At 35.2% G+C, this 20,915-nt stretch overlaps 2 protein-coding genes across 4 annotated transcripts in view; one reads left to right on the forward strand and one right to left on the reverse strand.

Moving 5' to 3' along the window:
- Positions 1-740: 740 nt before the first annotated feature.
- Positions 741-15,855, forward strand: LOC136348086 (uncharacterized). 3 transcript variants are annotated; one of them, XM_066298653.1, is made up of 12 exons: positions 741-897; positions 1,299-1,372; positions 2,575-2,663; positions 3,218-3,300; positions 3,408-3,532; positions 3,590-3,716; positions 3,839-3,978; positions 4,129-4,287; positions 6,966-7,886; positions 13,920-14,012; positions 14,291-14,395; positions 14,992-15,855. In XM_066298653.1, the coding sequence occupies exons 2-12, from the start codon at positions 1,349-1,351 to the stop codon at positions 15,001-15,003; spliced, it is 1,878 nt and encodes a 625-aa protein (XP_066154750.1). In that variant the 5' UTR covers positions 741-897; positions 1,299-1,348; the 3' UTR covers positions 15,004-15,855. The 3 variants fall into 3 exon arrangements, with proteins under 3 accessions (XP_066154750.1, XP_066154752.1, XP_066154751.1); XM_066298655.1 differs by having other exon boundaries at positions 14,294-14,395; XM_066298654.1 differs by lacking the exon at positions 741-897 and adding an exon at positions 1,076-1,094.
- Positions 15,856-18,858: 3,003 nt separating this feature from the next.
- The window catches only part of LOC136348056 (DDB1- and CUL4-associated factor 5), a 33,144-nt gene continuing 31,087 nt past the window's right edge, over positions 18,859-20,915 (reverse strand). The window contains exon 14 of the mRNA XM_066298588.1: positions 18,859-19,651. Within this exon, the coding sequence (XP_066154685.1) occupies positions 19,218-19,651 (434 nt within the window). The 3' untranslated portion in view covers positions 18,859-19,217. The remainder of the gene's footprint in view (positions 19,652-20,915) is intronic.

The following is a 20,915-nucleotide window of genomic DNA, read 5'->3' on the forward strand; positions in this document are numbered from 1 at the left end:
TTCAGTTAAGTTTGAAATGCAGGGAAAAAATTAATTGTAATTGTTTTTGTTAATTTCATGGTGCTAGAGAATCTCAAGCTAACTTTGTTACGTGCAATAAATAACATCCAGTGATCGAATTCATTAGTGCCTATTACGCATTTGCACCTCTTACAGGAAAATCGTGACATTCTTAGATGCTTTTGCAAAATATAAACGGAAAGCGAATACAGTACAAAAGCCATATAACGAAGCGGTAAACTTTTTAAATTGAACAGGGTCGTCAAACTTCAGGAAATTGTCTTTAAGTAGCAAGTGCAAAAAAAATCGATGGGACTAAAAAGAATACTGACGACCAAAAAAAAATCACTTTGCTAGTTTCGAAAACACTCCGTTAATCGTACTGATATAGATGTAAAAAAGGCTGGCACGCACACAATTTCAATTTAATATCTTAAAAAGTAAAAAAGCTGCGTAATAACACTTTAAAAAAATTTGATAGTTTAATACCAGGTATTTTTCTAACAAAAATTTTTGGAATAAGTATATAATAAACTAGTATTATGCTCGATTGAAGATATCACTGTTTAATTTCGGTTTAACCTTATCACACCATTTACGGTATAAATAGAACAGGACGCTGCATAGGAATCGTGAAATCTAAACGCGCTCAAGTGCAAGTGCGCAAAGTTTGAAAATTGACAGATGTGACAAGAGGAACGACGGGTCTCGAACAGCTGATTTTTTGGCATCTGCCAGATTTGTGTTTGTATGTGTTTGTTATTCTAACCGAGAGATAATACTGTATGAAAGCAACTAAAATTATTCTTTGCTCTATGAATGATGTTTATTTATGTTTAACATTGCATTGAATACATTTTAATTTAATAGTCAGCATAGTGTGTTTTAAATAATTAAGTAAGTGATTTAAGATCAAAATTGAGTTGTTTTATGGCTTCTGACTTGAACTTAACACTTCAAGTTTTTCACATATATATTCTAGTAAAGTACCGAGTTTCTCTTCATCTGTAGCTAAAGGGGTATTCTAGTGTCGTATCAATTATTGTTTTGGCCTCGATTTTGACATTATCCTGGGCAACGCGCCAATTAAAATGGTGATTTCTTAAAATTGTTAATAACAGGTATAAATAGAGATTACATCATTTCAAAACAAGGCAAGGCTACCATCAGGCCTTCTCCCCACTTTTTTAATGGATTTAATAACATGTTACTTTACGCGAATTTTAGATGTCATTTGTAAAAATAACTATTTGATTCTTCACGATCTTCTAAATAGAAATTTTGTTATTTTATTGCAGACTTCATCATCTACCTTTTATAACTTACGGAAGTTTTATCCTTAAGTACTATGGCAGAACCTATTGTTAATCCTGTAAGTATAAAACATTTGATTTTTTTTAGTAGTTGAAACCTTGTTTAAAGTAAGATTTAAAGTTTCAGCATTGGCTTGAATGCCAGCTCTGAAATGTAAGCTCAGTATTTGTAATACAATTTGAAAACTCAATTTACATTCTTGCAGTTGGGTTTGATTGACATTATATACAGGATGAATAATTGGGAATGGGATATAGTACAACTCAAGATAAGGCACACCAAAATATGATGATTGGACCCAATATACTTTATATCAATGTTGCATGTATTAGAATTACAGGGTGTTAAATACACTCATAAAAAAAGATGATGAAATATACAGAAGTGATAGGTTGAAACTAGCGCCCTCTAAGAGCTAAGTAAAAATTGGATCAAAATTCTATCTTGGCATCTTACAAAACCTAACAATACCAATTTTGGTGTTAATGTTCTGAAAACCCAAAAAGATACTCAGGAATTTAAAAATAAAATTTCAATGTGTAATATCCTGTAAATTTGAAACACGCAATATTGGTACAAGACATGTTCGGTCCAGTCGTCATATTTTGATGTCCCCTATCTTGGGTTTTGCCATATCCTTTTCTTAATAAATCACCCTGTATATAACATAAACAAAATATACTAAGCACACCAATTTAAATACTAAATTTGTTAGTTTGATAGGAGTTTTGAAATTATGATGCAATTTAGGATATCCTTATTGGTAGAGTAATGAATTTTGGAACAGCAAATTCAAAAATAACTCCCAAAGTACTTTATTATACTGTTAGATAGTGTCATTATAATTAGGTGGTACTATTTAATCTCACTACCTTATCAAGTTTACAAAAGATACGAACTAGATTGTCGAAGTCAATGCAATAATTCAACCAAGAGTATGTAGAAGAATCTGAGGAAGGGGTTGGATCTAAGAATTTGAGAGTCATAAGTTGCAAAATTCTTAAATACTAAAGTAAGACCAACTAGTCATGATGATATTATAGCTAAAAGGGTGTTAGTGGTTAAATTACGGGCTACCTTACTAAAGCCTAAGGCTTAGATAAATAGCTAGATTGATTTATTAATGGGGTACTGCGATAATGTCGATTTAAGGAAATTTAATCTTTAATTAAGCATAAGTTTTATTTGAGTGCTATAGTTCTTTTAGTTGCTCATCAAAATTAGGTATTGAAGTTCTCATAATAAATTTGTTTCATTTAGGAATTACCATTTGTTGGTGAAGTCCCAGCAGGTCTCCAGCCAGGGAAAATGTTACGATTCCAGGGTATTACCCATCCCAATAGTGACAGGTAACATAATTCTCCTCATATTACTTACATAATATTGCCTAGCCGTCTTACGCAAAGTATACATATGTATTATGTAAAGGTTATTTTAGAAATAATGAAAAATCTATTGATTGAAGATGCTGTTAGTCAAATAATGACCACGCCCAAACATGCCTTCCCTAAATATTTTTGGTGCAGGATATACATATAATGTGTTAAAACTTTGTTTCTGTTTTATGCGATTATTGCAACAATTCGTTGGATATTGATTGGCGCTTTATACTCATTATAGAGTCTTGAAGTTAAAAAAAATTAATTTTGCTAATGACTTTAGAGTTTCTTGACATATTTTAATGAAATTTTGGAGTGATGCCTGGTTCAGTAAGTCGCATTTTTCCTATAATTTGAGTAAACAAATTTGAAACCAAAGTAGGGAAAATGGAAGAGTCATTTTCAATCTGGTATTACTCAGAGGGGATATGTTTTTTATTTTAGAGGGTCTGAATATTTATTTTCTATCTAATAGATCAAATTGTGTGAAAAAGTATTCTTCATAAGTGTCTGGTTCTTTCTAGGTTCAATATTAACTTAGCAACTGGTCCCAATTCCAAACCAAGGGATGATACTGCATTACATCTTTCTGTAAGGTTGAACCAGGGTAAGGATAATATGCTCCTTACTTTGTAACTATCGAAGGATACTGTAGGAACTAGTTACTTATCTATGTCTGACTATTTATATAAACAATAATATTTATTGTTTAAGGATATATTGCTCGAAATATTTATAAGGCTGGAGCATGGGGAAACGAAGAAGGAAGTGGGAAACTACCAATTGGTCAAGCAGAGAGCTTTGAAATAATTATTTTAACGGATCCCCATCACTATAAGGTACATGCTCACAATTTTGTTTCATCAAAGACAATATTTGACGTTATTCATATCTAGGTTGCGGTTAATGGGCAACATTTCTGTGAGTTCAGACATCAAATTCCTTATCAGGAAGTCACTCACCTGTTGGTAGATGGCGACGTTACATTGACTTTAATATCATTCGAAGGAATAATTATACCCGGTAAGGAATGTTAATAGTAAAAGACAAAGCTGAGTAATCAAAAAACTAGAAAAAAAGGGATCAATTCTTTAACCAGATTGTTTGAAATAGCATTCAGTTTGAAGTCGGTGATTTCTTTTTAGGAAATGAAACATCTACTCAAGCTTCGCAAGTCAATGCTGCAGGACCTCAGTTTGGGGGCCCTCAATATGGACCTCCCCCTGGCACTTATGGACCACCTCCATCCAACTATGGAGGATACGGGCCTCCCCCACCTCCAGGGGTAACTGATTCTACAAATTTTATCAGAGCATTTTTTATTTTTCTAGTAAAATTAGCTTTATACTCTTAGGATAAATTAAGTATAAATTTGTTATGCATTACGAAACAACTGTTATGTTCAGTACTAAAACTCGTTCACTCATTCATCTAGGCTGAACCCCAATCAGAACTGGGCGGATTCTTTGACAAAGCTCAGGAAATATTGGCAGGAGCAATCGCAACTGGAGCAGCTGAAAAGATACTCGGCAGCATTTTACACTCAAGCGGGCAGCCAAATCAACAACCTCAAGGTTATGCACCTCAAAATGCGGTAAGTTTTCCTTGGTGTTGGATATTATAGTCGTTTGTTTGCTTATTGTAACACGGTTTGAATTTTTTTCACTGTTTAGTTTATCTCATGATGGTTAAATTTGCTTTTATGTAGTTTGAAGCAATCAAGTGTAACCTGGTCACTACTACTATTGTTTAGTATACAGGGCACAGGATGATCAACTTCATAATATACTTTGCTAGAAAATATAATTTATTCTTTTTTTTTGTCAGCAAATTTTGGCTATACTGTACGAATCATTTATTAAAATTGGACAATGCAATTTTAAAACAGAGGTTTCTAAAATTCGTATTTTTGATACGTGATTCTACATCAACAATTTAAATAAACAATCATCAATTTTTCATTTTATGGTAACGTGAAATGAACGCATGTGTTGCCTGATTTATAAGAAATCCTGCATTATAGGGTAGATAATGTTATACATAATTCCAAGAAGTTTCATGCTATGCAAAAAGACAATATCGGGTGACAACAGAAAATGATTCTACACTTTCCTTGTTTTGTATGTCATAATATGTAAATTATTTTGGATTAAACATACAAGGAGCTTCAGAAAATGACAGTTTCATTTTGGCTACAGATGAAGTGGGTCAAACTATGAAGAAAAGTTTATTCCGTTTCTTTTGATTTTTAGTTAAAAAATAAATTAATCTCGGCAGTGGCGTATCTATCAGCCCGCCATTAAATTTTAAAAATATGGTAAGCTTTAATAGTGAATAATTTTAGTCACATTAAGTTTAGCTCTAAATTGTTTTTTTTTCTAGAGTACGGCCTTGGACAATGAAAGTTTTCACTTTTTAAAAGGTTATAAAATGCAAACCATTCTGTTTTGAAATTACACCTTCCCTTTAATCGCACAAACCAATGCAATTTTCCGCACTTTTAATGGAATTCAAACTCTACATAAGCTAGTGTCAGTGACAGTGTTACACTAAGTTGTACTAAAATTTTCTCATTGTTTTTGTACCTGCTTCTGATAGTTTGAAAATTCAAGAATATATCTAAAAATATCTTTTTATTGAGGGAATTTTACCTTCATGTTTATGAGAAAGATATATAAACCAAGAAAATTAGTACTAGGGATTTATATGACAAAAAAGGGTACCAGAGTGCATGAACAATATTACTGTTTATTCATCTAGGAAGGTAATTCAGTAGAAATTTCCGTTTTATAGAGTCGATTTCTGCTATAAGTATAAACAATAGTATAAACCAAAGTTTCGTCGAGTAACTCAATTCGAGGTATTACTTATCGTTTTCAAAAGTTAATAACGAAAAGCGTATTTCATCACATTTCTAGATTGTACTTATCGGTGCATACATGAATTCACTTTTCGAATTTCCCATAAAAATTTATGTAGATATTCAAAATTTTATTATGTTATTTATCTCAGCGGTTTCGATTATATCGATAAAAAAATCATCTTCGGGGTCCATTTGTTCTTTAAAGCCACTATCAGTTTCAAGATCGAAATCCTCTATTTCAAGCCCTCCCCACCAGGCCTAGAATGACGTTAATCGGCAAGATTTGCATAACTTGATCTTGATCATGGAAACGCCTTGTAGGACCTCCATAAATGCACAGGGAGGACACATTCTATACTAAGCTTTAAATTAGTGTATATTTTTGAAGAGTTTTCAAAAATTCTTTGTACTACAATTTATTTTTTCGATACTTTGGAAAATGCTTTAACGCTTAAACGTAAATCATCCGTTATGCAAATCCTTTAATTCGGCATTTCATAAATTAAGATAAAAATAACTGTCATAAATGAGTTTATTAAGGACTTTAAGTTATTGGCTTTGGTGTAGTTTCTTAGTTAATTTATTTGTAATTTTTGTCCCCTAAGTTACGCCCATGTATATCAACACCTATTCTAAGAATGCCATCCGGGTGCCAGACTAAATCTAGAATAACCCTAGATTTTGAGCATGTGTGTAGAATTGCATTCTTATCTGCTGTGTAGCAAATTAATCTTATTTGTGATATTGGGCAACAGTGACGCTACTGTTATGAAATCGTTTAGTTGATTTTCTTGGTGGCTCAGTTCGTTCTGGTCCAGCTGGATCGATTTTCTTACAACTGACCCTAAATACGGTAATATATCAAAATCAAATCTAGCACTTGAAGTTCAGCTCCAGTTTAGAAATGATTGCAACTAGGCCTTAATGCCTTATAAACTTACTAAGGTTTTTAAGGTAGTGACGTCTGGCGTACTATTCTTAGGATGCTTTATGTTTAATTTATTGCTGGGTTTAACATGCACGCATGATCATGATTTCTATAATTACGTGTCGCATGCTATTTTTTGTGTTAACTTTTATTTACTAAAAATTGGTGATTGTTGATTTACCTATTTTGATAATCATTGATAAATAACTTGGGTAATTCGTTCGATTGTTGTCGAATAATGGCTTTGTCATATTTAAAGCTGTTTCGACTCGATCGAATTACCTTTTTGTTTTGTAGTTTTTAACGTGTTACGAACTTCTCCTGAAAGGTATTACACTGTGCCTAAAAAGTATCAGACATACTAAATTCTACCCCTGTTACAAATGCATATAATTTTCCATTTTCAGTCTTAATTGACTTGTAAATGTACACTCGCCGTCTTGTCCTCAGTCCCCAGTTACATAATATTGGCATTTCTCAGAGATATGGAATATATCCAGATCTGCCAACTCAAGATACCACACCATTACCCACCCAGAATAAAAGCAATCCAAGTTCCCAAGATTCCGCACTCAGTAATCTTATAGCTGGATCTGGTGGAACTGTAATCACAGGCCCGCAACCTACGCTTCCTCCAGAAGAAGCTTTAAGCACTGATCACGGTGCAGGACCATTTCAAAATATCTTAATGGGCCTGTTAAGTGGAGGTGGTGGCCAGAATACTGGTGGGCAGGGACAATCGCAAAACACTTCCTCTGGAGGTTCGGAGATGTTATCTGGGATTTTATCAAGCCTATTAAGTGGTGGTGGCCAACAAAGTGGAGGGTTAGGCGGACAGCATCAGCCTCCTTCGTCGGGACAGGCACCATCGCAAGGTGGCCAAGGTCAAAGTGTAGACTTCATGGGAATATTGTCAGGACTTTTATCTTCCAATCAAAATACTCAAAACTCAAATCACCCGTCTGGCCCTTCATCTGCGCAAACTCAAGGTCAAAGCTCTGATGTCATAAGCGGCATACTATCCAGCCTATTATCACCAAATCAGAATCAGTCACAAAATCCCACTCAGTCACCTCCGCCCCCACAATTTGCTACCCAGCCCTCACCAACTCAACACCAAAGTGGCGATATTTTGAATGTTCTGCAAGGGCTAATTTCCGGAAGTAACCAGCAACAGCCGGCAGGTTCCGCAACAACACAAAATATTCCTCCACAAAATTACAACCAGCCCCCCGGTGGGGGACAGCCTGCGGGACTTAATGTTGAGGCGTTGGCTGGTTTACTGCAGGGTCTTTTAAGTAAAGCTAAAGAACAGCACGACAGTACTCGGCCGATTCAAGAGACCAATCCTTCGGGTGGCTTGCCAAGTCCGTCTTCTAATCCACCACAGAGTGATCCGCAAGTGAGTGCTCGTAAATTTTGTTCTCAGGTTTTAACGTACTTCCGATAATTGCTGCTGGAAATTTTCGGGAAAAAGTATTTAGACTCCGCTTCAGTCAGAGAACGAAGCTTTAAAAAAACAGAAACTATTAGTTGCGCAAAATCATGTATACAGGGCGGCCCATCGAAAACAGTCCAGCAAAGTTTACTGATTTGTATGTGAAAATTTGGAAAAAGCCTCGGACCTGTATACTTTTGTTTTCAGGGGGACAAATTTCCACATTAATTCTATCACTGCAGCTTCAACCCCTTAGCGGGGGCGGCATTCACCCTTATTTTTTCAAATGGAAAGGGGTGTGTTGTGATACGTCTTTTGAATGGGCATTAAATTGTCTTTCAAATGGCGTTTCGATTTTTACATTTGAGCTGCGCGTCGCCGCCATAACGTCTTACCCTTTTCGACGTTAGAAAGTGCCGTTATCTCCCTAAAACTCGCTTATCTTAATATTATCAAAATGTTCCTACCGTGCAATGCAGATAGATTCCCCTGTAGAAATCGAAGGAAGTGACTATTGTTATTAGAAATTCGGCAAATTTTCAATTTTCTGATGTTGGAAATCACGAGTATGTTTAGTGGAAATCGGGATTAACAAAACAAGAACGCACTAACCGACTTTACCTGTAAAAGGTCGAATCACCACTGTAGTACGACCATCGTGGAAGATTACAAGAAATATTTCCCTTTTTATATACACCTGAATCAGCCTGGTGCGTACCCAGTGTGAGTCAGCCCATGCCGAAATCATTATTTATCTGTTACTAATTGGATTTTAGCTTTGCACCTTGATTTCTAATTCAACAAATCCAACAACCTGATTGCGTTTTAGCAGATCCGGATATGTCGGATACACAGGGTGTCCAAGAAATAAGTGCCATAGATTGAATCAATAATAGAACTCGTAGAAAGCTGCATTTTTTCAAGTATATTTTTTGCGTAAGAGACATTATTGTTCAGATCAATTAATTAAAAGATTTATTACAATTGCGTTACCCGCCTATGGCATCTAAAATTGTTTATGCCATTTCGGACCTTTCGCACAGAGATTTGGAAAATTTTTTGGCTGCTTTCTGATGTGCGAATAATCGATAAACCCTTACAGCACTTACAGCACTACAAGCTAAGCAGGGGGAGTAATTGGGGTTTTACGTTACTGACTGTTAAAATAATTAAAATTTTTGACCTACCTGCGAGAGAGGCTGCATTAAGTGTTCACAATGTCTTCAATTATTGCTGGAAATCATGAGTATATTCAGTGGGAATTGGGATTAACAACACAAGAACGCACTAACCGACCGACTTCACCTATAAACGACCGAATCACTACTGCAGCACGACCATCGTGAAAGATTAGAAGAAATATTTCCCTTTTTACATACACCTGAATCAGCCTGGTGCGTACCCAATGTGAGTCAACCCATGTCGAAATTATTGTCCATCTATTACCATTTAGATTCGAGTTTTCCACGTTGATTTTTGATTTAACGAATCCAACGTCTGACAAACGCGCAAATTTTTTCATTAATTTGAAATTCGACGACCACCCGATCTTGATTAATGCGAATTTGAAAAAAAATCATCTCAGACATTTAGCAAGATAAAATAGTATACAGGGTGTTTCTTAATGTTAAAAAAATGAAATAAGTGCGTCATGAGGCTATTTAAAGATAAAAACTTTAAATAAGGGCAAGCCCTAAGTTGCCCCCATTTTCATTTACTGGGTGTTGAAGTTTTTTTTTTAATTTTCTTTATTTTTTTTATTTATAAAGATAATTAACTCGAAATTGGTGGTAACAATTGTTCTAGCGTTAAAAACAAACTGAAATAAAAATTACTAAGAACAATTTACAGGGCGTTATTTTTTTCTGGCGTCTCAATATTTTACATCAGAAATGTTTTCATGACTTTTTTAGATTTTATTCACTAGGCTCGTTTAATCCCTTGTGTTTTTCAAGGAGTCTTTTGTCTCTCTAGTTTTTTTTTAAATTAGAAACAATAGTCCAGGAGACATTTGCAAAAATATGTAAGCGTGTTCGCCCCGATTGATCTAAGGACGCGATAAAATGTGAATAAAATGAAAATAAAATACAATTTAAATGAAAAATGGAATAAAACCTGAATAATTTATTTTTTTTGCGGAGAGACACGTAAAAACTGGCATATTCTGGACCTGTGAACATTGAAGAGGAGTTGAGCAATAGAACGGTAAGTTCTTGTCAAATCGCGAGAAATACGCTTGAAAATTTTCTTAGAGTCCGGGAGTCCATGAGAAAAAAGGTATTTTGGTGGTAGAACATTTTCAGCAATTACTTTGATTGTAATCCAAATTCTTTGCAAATATAAACCATCGTTCCTAAAACCTAAAAAAAATGAAGTGACAAAGAAATTTAAAAAAGACATAAAAGCTCAAATGAAATTAACGAATAAAATCTAAAAATGTCATAAAAAAATTCTAATGTAAAATATTGAGCGCGACCACGAAAAAAGTAACGCTCTATATAGTATTTTAAATAGTTATTATTTCAGTTTACGCGCAATGCGAAAATGATTGTTACTACAATTTTCACTTACTTGTCTTTACAAATAGCAAAGAAATTGATGAAAACCGGAAAAAAACTTAACTTCAACACCCTGTAAATCAAAATGGACCCAGAGACCTAAGCTTCACCAAACCTCTGCTTATTAGCTTAACAGTGTGATGTCACTAACAATTTTAACTCACATTTCCATCATATATGACTCAGTAATCAAACTAAAAATGTTTTTTTTTTATAATTTAAATTTAATATTCGGTAACGTAACCATTATTTTGAACGAAGGGCTGACATCCTCTTGGAGTTCACTCATGAGTTTCTTGGTGTATGAGAATTCAATATTCTGCCATTTTTCCTCTGAACGTGCAAAGAGCTGATTCTTATTTCATTAATGCGAGCCCGAGCCGGTTCAAGTGGTCTCACATGTTTTCGATGGAATTTAAATCCGGGAATCGTGACGGCCACTTAGGAATCCGTATTCTCTTATCGGACAAAAATGCCTTTTTCCAGTTTCAATGTGGGTTTGGGGTGGTTGTCTTGCTGAAAATTGGAATATAACGGCATATGATCCTGCATACATACAGTACATCCCAGCGACCTAGGCATATGAAGGAGTGTCTATTTCTGCGCATCTCGATTCATAGTATACAAAATCCGAATAGAACGTGATGGAGCTCATTTGCAGTACTGCTCGTTTGGTGCGATGGCCAGGCGGATCTGAGAAATTGATTCATCCCTTACCAGAATAAACTTAAGGGCATTTTCGTTACGAGCGGTTTCTTGTAAAAGCCGCTCAGAGAAGTATGCTCTTGGGAGATGGTCTCGTGGCATTGACGTTTGAACTCTTTGCACGTGATAGGAATAAAGTTAGTTTTCATTTAAGATTCTCCACACTGCCATGTGAGATGTAGGAACTTGCTCTGCGATTCTTCTAGTACTGGTAGTTGGATTGTCTCGAACGATATTTAAAAACATGTTCCTCGATAGGTACCATTCTAGGTGGCTTAGGTCTTCCAGCATGTCTACCATGCATTGCTATTAGGTTTCCGATTTCACGAGCTCTTCCAACAAGGTAAACAAATCTACGGGTTGCAAGATGTCTTCCCGGAAGGCGCTCAGAATATAACCGCGAAACTGCGACGGCACTCTGGTGACACTCCCCGCATATCACCAACATGTCCACCAATTCGTGATTCGAGTAACTGTTGGCTTGTGTTCATTTAATAGTATCGATAGTGATTATTTGTCAAATTACCACCTGGAGCTAAACTTCACGACTGAATTTTAAGCGATGTGGGTAAATTGCATAAACACAGTGAACATTAAACATTTTTTGTGTTTTTGAAATGGCTGATAATTTTTTGTTTCTTTTTTCCTTTTATTTTTTTCTTTTTTTACTCTTCTTTCTTTGTTTTTTCTTTTTTCTTTCATTAATTTGTTTCTTTATTTTGTGTTTCTTTCTAATTTTTTTCTCTTCTCTTTTTTCTTATTTTCCTTCTTTATTTTGTGTTTCTTTCTAATTTTTTTCTTCTCTCTTTTTTCTTATTTTGCTTCTTTATTTTGTGGTTCTTTCTAATTTTTTTCTTCTCTCTTTTTTCTTATTTTCCTTCTTTATTTTGTGTTTTCTTTCTAATTTTTTTCTTTTCTCTTTTTTCTTATTTTGCTTCTTTATTTTGTGGTTCTTTCTAATTTTTTTCTTCTCTCTTTTTTCTTATTTTGCTTCTTTATTTTGTGGTTCTTTCTAATTTTTTTCTTCTCTCTTTTTTCTTATTTTGCTTCTTTATTTTGTGTTTCTTTCTAATTTTTTTCTTCTCTCTTTTTTCTTATTTTGCTTCTTTATTTTGTGTTTCTTTCTAATTCTTTTCTTCTCTCTTTTTTCTTATTTTCCTTCTTTATTTTGTGTTTCTTTCTAATTTTTTTCTTCTCTCTTTTTTCTTATTTCCCTTCTTTATTTTGTGTTTTCTTTCTAATTTTTTTCTTCTCTCTTTTTTCTTATTTTCCTTCTTTATTTTGTGTTTCTTTCTAATTTTTTTCTTCTCTCTTTTTTCTTATTTTGCTTCTTTATTTTGTGTTTCTTTCTAATTTTTTTCTTCTCTCTTTTTTCTTATTTTCCTTCTTTATTTTGTGTTTCTTTCTAATTTTTTTCTCTTCTCTTTTTTCTTATTTTCCTTCTTTATTTTGTGTTTCTTTCTAATTTTTTTCTTCTCTCTTTTTTCTTATTTTCCTTCTTTATTTTGTGTTTCTTTCTAATTTTTTTTCTCTCTTTTTTCTTATTTTCCTTCTTTATTTTGTGTTTCTTTCTAATTTTTTTCTCTTCTCTTTTTTCTTATTTTCCTTCTTTATTTTGTGTTTCTTTCTAATTTTTTTCTCTTCTCTTTTTTCTTATTTTCCTTTTTTATTTTGTGCTTCTTTCTAATTTTGTTTCTTTATCTTGTTTTTCTTTCTATTTTTTTTCTTCTCTTTTTTTTTCTTATTTTGTTTCTTTATTTTGTTTTTCTTCCTATTTTTTTCTTCTGTTTTTTTCTTATTTGGTTTCTTTTGTTTTTCTATTTTTTTCTTTTTTTATGTCTTTTGTTCCATTTTACATATAGTGACACAACTTATTGCAATATAATCCCCGTATAAAGATTAATAAGCTCCGAAGGAAAAGTTTTAACTATTATACAGGGTGTAACGTAAGTAAGGGTTTTCTTTTTAACACGACACAGACTTTAAGAAACTAAGCAATATTTTTATGTAGACATTTTTTCAAAATCTCAAAAAAAACGGGGTATGCGCAGATGGGTTTTAATGGATTTTTGTATAAAATCTAAATCCATTCCTGCATAAAAGAGTAATTCAACGTAAAGGAAGTAAAATGTCCCGCAAAAACAGATCAGCTGTTGCATAAAAACGGCAAACATTAAATATTTACTGTTTTTATGAGGTCTATGTCGTGTTAAAAGGAAAACCCCCACTTATGCTACACCCTGCATAATCGAATTGAAAAGATCAAAAATGCATTTACATACACTAGAAACGTTGTTGTAACTAATGATTACGCAGTAAATAATGTTACTTAATAATAAGTTAGCAAAAACCTAACACCTCCAAAAAAACCATTGCGTCCGGATATTAATGCGGGACACTGTATTTACCAACGCAAAGGAGGAGGAACAAACGGTACAAATTCAATATCCAGCAGTTTTTAATCGGAAACCGTAAATACCTTTGTTCGGGGTAAAAATCGGGAATAAACAATCATCAAAATGTTTCGCTTTCGCTTGTAAAATCATAAACATAATCAGATATTTGTTACATACTAATTTAATTTTAACCGCATTGCCTTTGCCTTCAAGTCTTTAACCTGAGTTGCCTTCTAGTTCAAGAGAAACCGGCGAACGTTAATTTTAAAGAGATGAGTTCCTTAACGTACATGGTGTATTTATTAACTTGCCAACCTAATATGTCTTTCTTTTGCTAGCAATACGGTCAGTATCCACACCCACCGCAACAGGAACAGAGAGGACCGGTAGAATCTCTTTTATCGGGCTTATTGTCAGGCGGACACCAACAGGTAACTCAAATTTACCTATTAAGAGGACTCAATATTCACGTAACTTCAAAATAATTATTATTTTACACTTTTAAATTTGACGGAAAATTGCGAATTGCGGTACAGTAATGGATCCACTTTACCGCACGCACGAACATTTTTCAATCGGCAAAGTTTCACTTATTTTTTTTAATAAACTCTCTATTTTATTGTTGCATAAACGCGCTTGCAAATCTGACTTTGTTAATCTCTTCTACAACAAATCACGTTTAAACCAAATCAATGATTATTGTTTTCAGCAGCAACCCCACCCGCCTCAGTTGGGCGGCGATGGTTCCATCGGAGGTCTGGGATCTATGGGCGGCATTTTGGGATCTTTGGCAGGATCGCTGCTTCACAGACAGGTGGGCTTATAGGATCGTTTTAAATCTTTCGAACGCTAGTCAGACGTAAGTGCAATCCACGTCGTTTGGACTTGCAGAAAGAGGAGAGAGAGGTCGGATGGTTTTTTGGATTTATCAGAAATATCGTCGGGTGCCTCTGGGGGACAACTGACCCCCTTTTTTAAAATTTTTTGGTCACTCAAATTAGACCTTCAAGTAACGCGCTTAGGTATAAGAGAGGACGATCTATGATTTTGATCAACTTGAAAGCTCGATATCTGCTGAATATCTTTGTGCATTTCGATGATCTTTTCAAGTTCTGATAAGAAAGTTTATGGCAGTTGTGTTACGTTTTTTTCTAATTTTCTGCAAAATATTCAGATCTAGTATACAGGGTCTACCAAATGCGCGTGCTTGTTAGTTAATTTTTATGTGGCCCTGTAGCATCACGCTGTATTTCAGATTTTTCCTTAGTTTGTTATGCTACTTACATGCTCATGTCAGTTACGTCATTTAGAGGCAAGAGTAAATTGCGCCATATGACAGTTTCCATGCATTGAGGGTGTATTTCAAGCGATATTTAAATAATTTGTGCAAATTGCTCCTTTGCATTTCAGGATCCCCACTAAGTGCAGTGTCAGCAGCGGGAGCACCACCATAAAACGTCTGCCTTATTGTGAACTTCCGATATTTAATGATATTGCGTTAAATGTGTAGCTAACCGCCAGACTTGAATTAGCGCAAAAAATATACCGGGCGTCAACGATATGTCTAATTTGTCCTTCGCTTCCAAGTCATGTCGAAACGTGATAATACTTCCGAAACTAAAATACTCCAGTTATTTGTGTTCAACATCATCGTCCAGATTTTTTGGTCTTCCGGCCAAAGGTTCTCTGGTTTAATTACCTTTGGGCCTTTCGGTAGATCGTGATATGCGACGATTTGGTTCGTTGAAAACACCACTAGTTTCCCCTTGATATTTTTCGTATCTTGCTTCGTTTTCGGCACTAAAATGATAACTTGAACTCTAACACACCCCTGAACAATCTTAATGCAACTAAAAAAAGTCAAATAAATGGATTTAGTGCTTTAAAATCTACGAAAGCGGTCTAAGATAACCGCCATCAACGAGAACACACCAGTCCAATCTCGTTTTCAATGCTTGTCGAACTCATTTCCGAAAAATAAGCAATTCCAAACCTACTGTCCCAAGGGGTGTCCATTTATATTTATGGCGCATGCTAGGACTCACCCCGTACAGTGATTAGAAATATGATTGACGCCTGGTATATGTGTTTCACTGTAGATCTGAAATAAGTGGATATTATTAAGGTTTTTACATTATATTCGTTATTTTTGTATTTCTCATGGTGCTTATTGTCCCTTTTTAATGATCTTACAAGTCTTTTTTACTCTTTATAATTTGTTAATCATGTATGAAGTTTGAATTTATTATTTAGTACAAATTTTATGATTTTTTATATGATTTTTTTTGTTAAAATACTCATGAAATTCTGTTTAAACGGCATAACAACCGGGTATCGTTTGTGAGTAAATCGTAGGGCCGTAACGTGTACAAGATGCTTGAGCAGTGCCTGCCGCATTAACGTACCGTTACGTACCGAGGCTACGAGGCTCATTCGTACAGTGGCGGAGACACCAACGTGAACGACTTGAAAATTTGAGAAAAATGGTCGTGTTAATTAAAAAAAAAACTCAAGTACAGGCCTCAAGACGTTTCTTCATTAAAATTAAAACGCTTTTGTATTGTAGATTTTATTATAAAAAAAACTTAATTTATAAAAAAATTAAACAGAAATTATTATGGACAAATAAATAAGGACAACTGTCCTCATCTCGAATAATCGTACAAAAAATATTCTTAATATTCGATATTGATATAAATTCATTGCAAACCACCATTCACATACATTTAGGTGAATATTAATATCTCGTTTGATAATCTTTATTTCTAATCACCTCCTGGCAACGTTGAGGTAAAGATTCTGTTAACTTTTGGTGTCGTTCTCGTGTCACTGCATACCAAATCCGTTGAATTTCTTCGTACAATGGAGGCAAATTTGTCATTTCTTTACTTCTGGGGGCCGGCCCCACATACCACCACAAATTGTCAATGGGGTTCATATCTGAACTGCAAGCAAGGAGGACACTTAACAACGCGAATTTGATTTTTCACCAATCACCCCCCTGATTTTTTTCCACTTCATGTGGGTAAATGAGGCTTCACTCGACCCATGGTCCCATTTAAAATTCTAAATCTTATCGGGCCCCCGCGCTATGTGTTGTTTCGATAAATTCTAAATCCGCGCCGCTATGCGTCCCCCTCGGAAACGGATTCGTCTTGTCGTTCGTGTTATACGATGTTTTTGCAGTTATCCGAAGTAGCTGTGGTGAAGAGTTTTTTGATGGAAAGCTCTGTACGATTAAATTAAATAATTATTGTTAACTACAGTATGATCTAAAGTGCCTATGAAATTGGCCTTTTTGCACAAAATATTTATTTGTTTTTGCAGGTCTAGCCTGTAGGAATATTATGTGGTTGTTACTGGTATTTAAAATTATTTATGTACGTACTTAGGTAATAGCACAAAAATCGAATATGAATATACATTGAGTATCTACATGGATATTCGTTGCCTTAATTATTTGCAGAATCTGTTCTCGTCACTTCTACGGATTTTCTGTCTGAAGAAAAACAGAAAATTGAGGTAAATTTATATTTTGGAATAACTGAACATTTTTTGCACAAATTGTAAACTCTTGCCCCTGCAGAGAGGATACGAGTGATGCACTGATCATTTTGCCTCTTAGGAACAATTATCTAATAATCGTCTTTTACAAAGCGCTAAAAAAGGGCGTAAAATATTTAAAAAGGTAAAAGCATGAACCAAAATTAAAAAAAAAAATAAGCAAACATGGGTCCGCAAAACAATGATTTTGGATATATGAAAAGTTGATCTTTCTTTAAACGTTTATTTGCAATTATTCATTATTTGTTATATACAAACAAACAAAAGTTATTCTTGTTTTACCGTCTTTTTTCATTATGCAAAAACTTGCATTTTGGCTGTTCACTCGAATGCAAAATTCATTTGTGGTGATCTTAATGGCATCGCCACTGCTTATCCAAATCGCCGCATTCCCCTACGTCGTTTGGAAGAACTGACAAGATTGCGTGATACCGACTTATTGAGCAAACAATGGTGTTTATCCAGAAGATCAAAGTCGGTCAAATCAATTCTCAAAGCAGAAAAAGAAATTTTAGCACGGATAGAGCGTGTAATCCGGAGACGAGCGTGCCGAGGATATCAGTGGCGGTGGAATTAGTGCTCCCTTGCCTGAAGAATCCTTCATGAGCATCTGTGATATCCGCACCATGTACCACGAGTACATGACTTAAATCCACTTGACCATCAAGCACGTTTGGTTTTTTGTCGCTGGTTTCCACGCAATGACACTGAAGACCTGTTTTTTGTCAATATTGCTTTTATCGATGAGGCCGGATTCACACGAAATAGAGCTGTTAATTTTCACAATATGCACATACGTGTTGTGAATTTGTTTCCGTTAGCACAAACACTTGTATCCCCATGCTCTAGTGGAATCTGGACTTCAGGCGTGGTTTTTATTCAACATTTGGATGAGTATTTAGGACAACAGATTTCCAGGTCCCGTCATTTTACCAAACAGGCTAACAGACGCTACTTACCTACACTTTCTGTCAAAACACAATGAGCGATCTCTTGAGCAACACTCTTTTCGACCAAAGCAGCAAGCGCAATTTCAGGATGATAGTGCGCTGCTATGACCTGCAAGATCGCCAGATTTAAACCCTCTGGATTTATTTTTTGGGATGTTTGGAAACATTAGTCTATCATACTCCTGTGATTAGCTTCCAGCTGTTGCGGCTACGAATTAATAAAAAAAAATGGCAGCAGATCGGAGCCAATGGGGAGGTTTTAGTAAAAGCTCAAATACCTTTCAGACAAAGATATCGCGCCTGCTTGAAGACGGAAGGGGGGCACTTTGAACATCTTATGCTGCTTTTTTTGCTAGAAGCTTCTTTCGTTTGTATGTAATAAATAAATAATAGCTGCAGATAAATGTTTCAAGACAAAAATACCCTCCCACATCTCTGAAACCACTAGTTTGCGGACCCATGTTTATTAAAACTTTTTTGCTTATTTTGACCCATACCATTGCCGCTTTAACTGCTTGACAGTTTTCTTTTTGACGCCCTGTACATCTTTAGACTCCCTTGGATCTTCGGAAGTTTAGTTGAATTTACCGTTTGTGCCACCATTCGCCTCGTTTTCTGTTCAGTTTATCTGGGAAAAATGATGACGACTTTGTGGTAAAGCGTAACGCACGCGCACTACTGCACACACACAACGCGACGGTCGGACTCAAATCAACAAATCCCAGGCAGGTCGTTAACGCAAGAAAATAAAACAAACTGCAGGTATATGACAAAACCAAACATATTTTCAGGTTTTTTTTAAATAATACATTTTTTGGTTATAAATTGGAGAAATAAAATTTGATTTACAAATACACAATATAGAATTTACCGATGCCGTAATATGCAAAATAAAACAGATATAATATAATTTTGATTAACAAGTGAGGGTACCCTACAAGCCGCTTTAGAATCAACGAAATTTCGAATCGGAACGAAAACCTTCTTACCAAATTTCAAAAAGGTGGTCGCAAAGCAAACGGTCCTACTATTAAAATCTAAATATTTACAGTCATTTGAAATACTACTAATTTTCTAGTTTATATTTTCAGTCAATTGTTTAAACAGTCCGCACAAACACTTTCAATTTGAATCGGAGTCGTTTGCGTAAACGCGATTTCTAAAATGCATTCGAGCCTTCCGAACCCGTTTCCGGAACCTCTCGTTTCTATGTTCCTCATCACTGGTGCGACCGTTTTGCGTGTTTCCGGGTGCGATCTCCGGAGTTTTTTTACTACTGAAATTTAGATATTTATCCAAACACCTACTGGACCTGTTATTGCTTGAACTCGTGCCGAAGCCGCTGTCCGTGTGGCTGATGGTGCGTCGTTTGGTTGGGGGCGTGTGGAACTCGCAGTCGTCAGAATCCGAGGAGAACGTGCTGTAGCCATCTTCAACTTTATGGCCGTTGGTGTAGTTTAGGATGCACTCGTCTTCGGAATCGCTGAAATTTACCTTTGGGGAAACATACTGCCTCTTCACATTTTTCCTCTTTGACGTCTGAAGATCGATAGGTCCTATAACAAATTGAGAAAATATCAAACTGATCTATCTGTTCCGTTCTGAAGAAGCGGTTACATTTGCTTCATGTGGTGCATTAATTTAAACTTGAACACGTGTTTTCCATGTAATTTTTTGTACACGTTCTTGTAGCATCTATACTAAAGTATCACCATAGAAACTTTTGCTCCTAACTCTAGAATCTCGCTAGTATGGACTAATCACTCTATGAAGTTGTATGTATTTATTTCGAAAAAGGGCAGAAATGTTAAATATTCGTGTTAACCTACTAGCTTATGATTTAACGGCTAAATCATACAAATTTTTAAGGGATTCTGAATATGTAAAAATTTCCAGGGTGTTTCATTTGAATTTTCGTTGCTTCCATTGCGTTCAGACACAGCTCTGCGTTAGTTAAATTAATCATATAAAATAGACTATCACCAGCAACGGCCATACACGACGTTGTTGTTTTTTAATTCTCCAAAATGAGCCAACACAAAAGCAAAAACGTAACTTTAAATTACATTTTACCAATATCAAATGTCATATCAAGGAATGTCGTAAATGTGAGTTCTAAAGCAGTGATATTCCCGTTCGGCTTTTTCCCTTTTGATACAGTGTGTTTTCCATACATTGTACCTCCGCAATAGACAGGTATCACCAGTTCAAGTCGGAGCATGGGAATTGTACGAGTGGGAGAAGAACCGCACAAGTTGTAACACGCCTCCGACGAAGCGCGTCGAGAGGCCTGCGCGGTTGAAGTGAGCGAAGATAGATCTCTCATCGTTTCAGAATTTTTACTGATATAATTCTTTATAAATTATTGGACATTTCCCCATTATAGCATAGCTTAGCTACGTCATTGATAAATCTGATGTTCTAAATTCGCTGATATTCGTTTATGACGTTTTGGTGGGTCCAAGACTACGCTGGCTGTAGACTAGAAGTCATTGATAAACGAAACGGAACGTTGGACTGAAATGAATGACAACGACCTAACTTGACTTGTTTTGCTAGTAGCATTGAAAGTCAGGAAGATGTTATCCAACGGTGCTTTTCATCAAAAAGGGCTAAGCTAACATAGTAACCTTCCAAAAAATCAACCACTGAAGGCTACATATACTGAATTGTGTAAGGAAGCAGGGCGTTTCGTTTATCGTTTAAAATGATATCGGAAAATAATAAATTGACCAGTGCAGGTAAAGCAAAAAAAATCCATCTCAGCAAGGCCTCCAAATCGATAATGATCTAAACTCTAATCTAAACAACAGCAAAAGT

Source organism: Euwallacea fornicatus, chromosome 31, assembly GCF_040115645.1.
Source record: "Euwallacea fornicatus isolate EFF26 chromosome 31, ASM4011564v1, whole genome shotgun sequence".
NCBI classification, from domain to species: domain Eukaryota; kingdom Metazoa; phylum Arthropoda; class Insecta; order Coleoptera; family Curculionidae; genus Euwallacea; species Euwallacea fornicatus.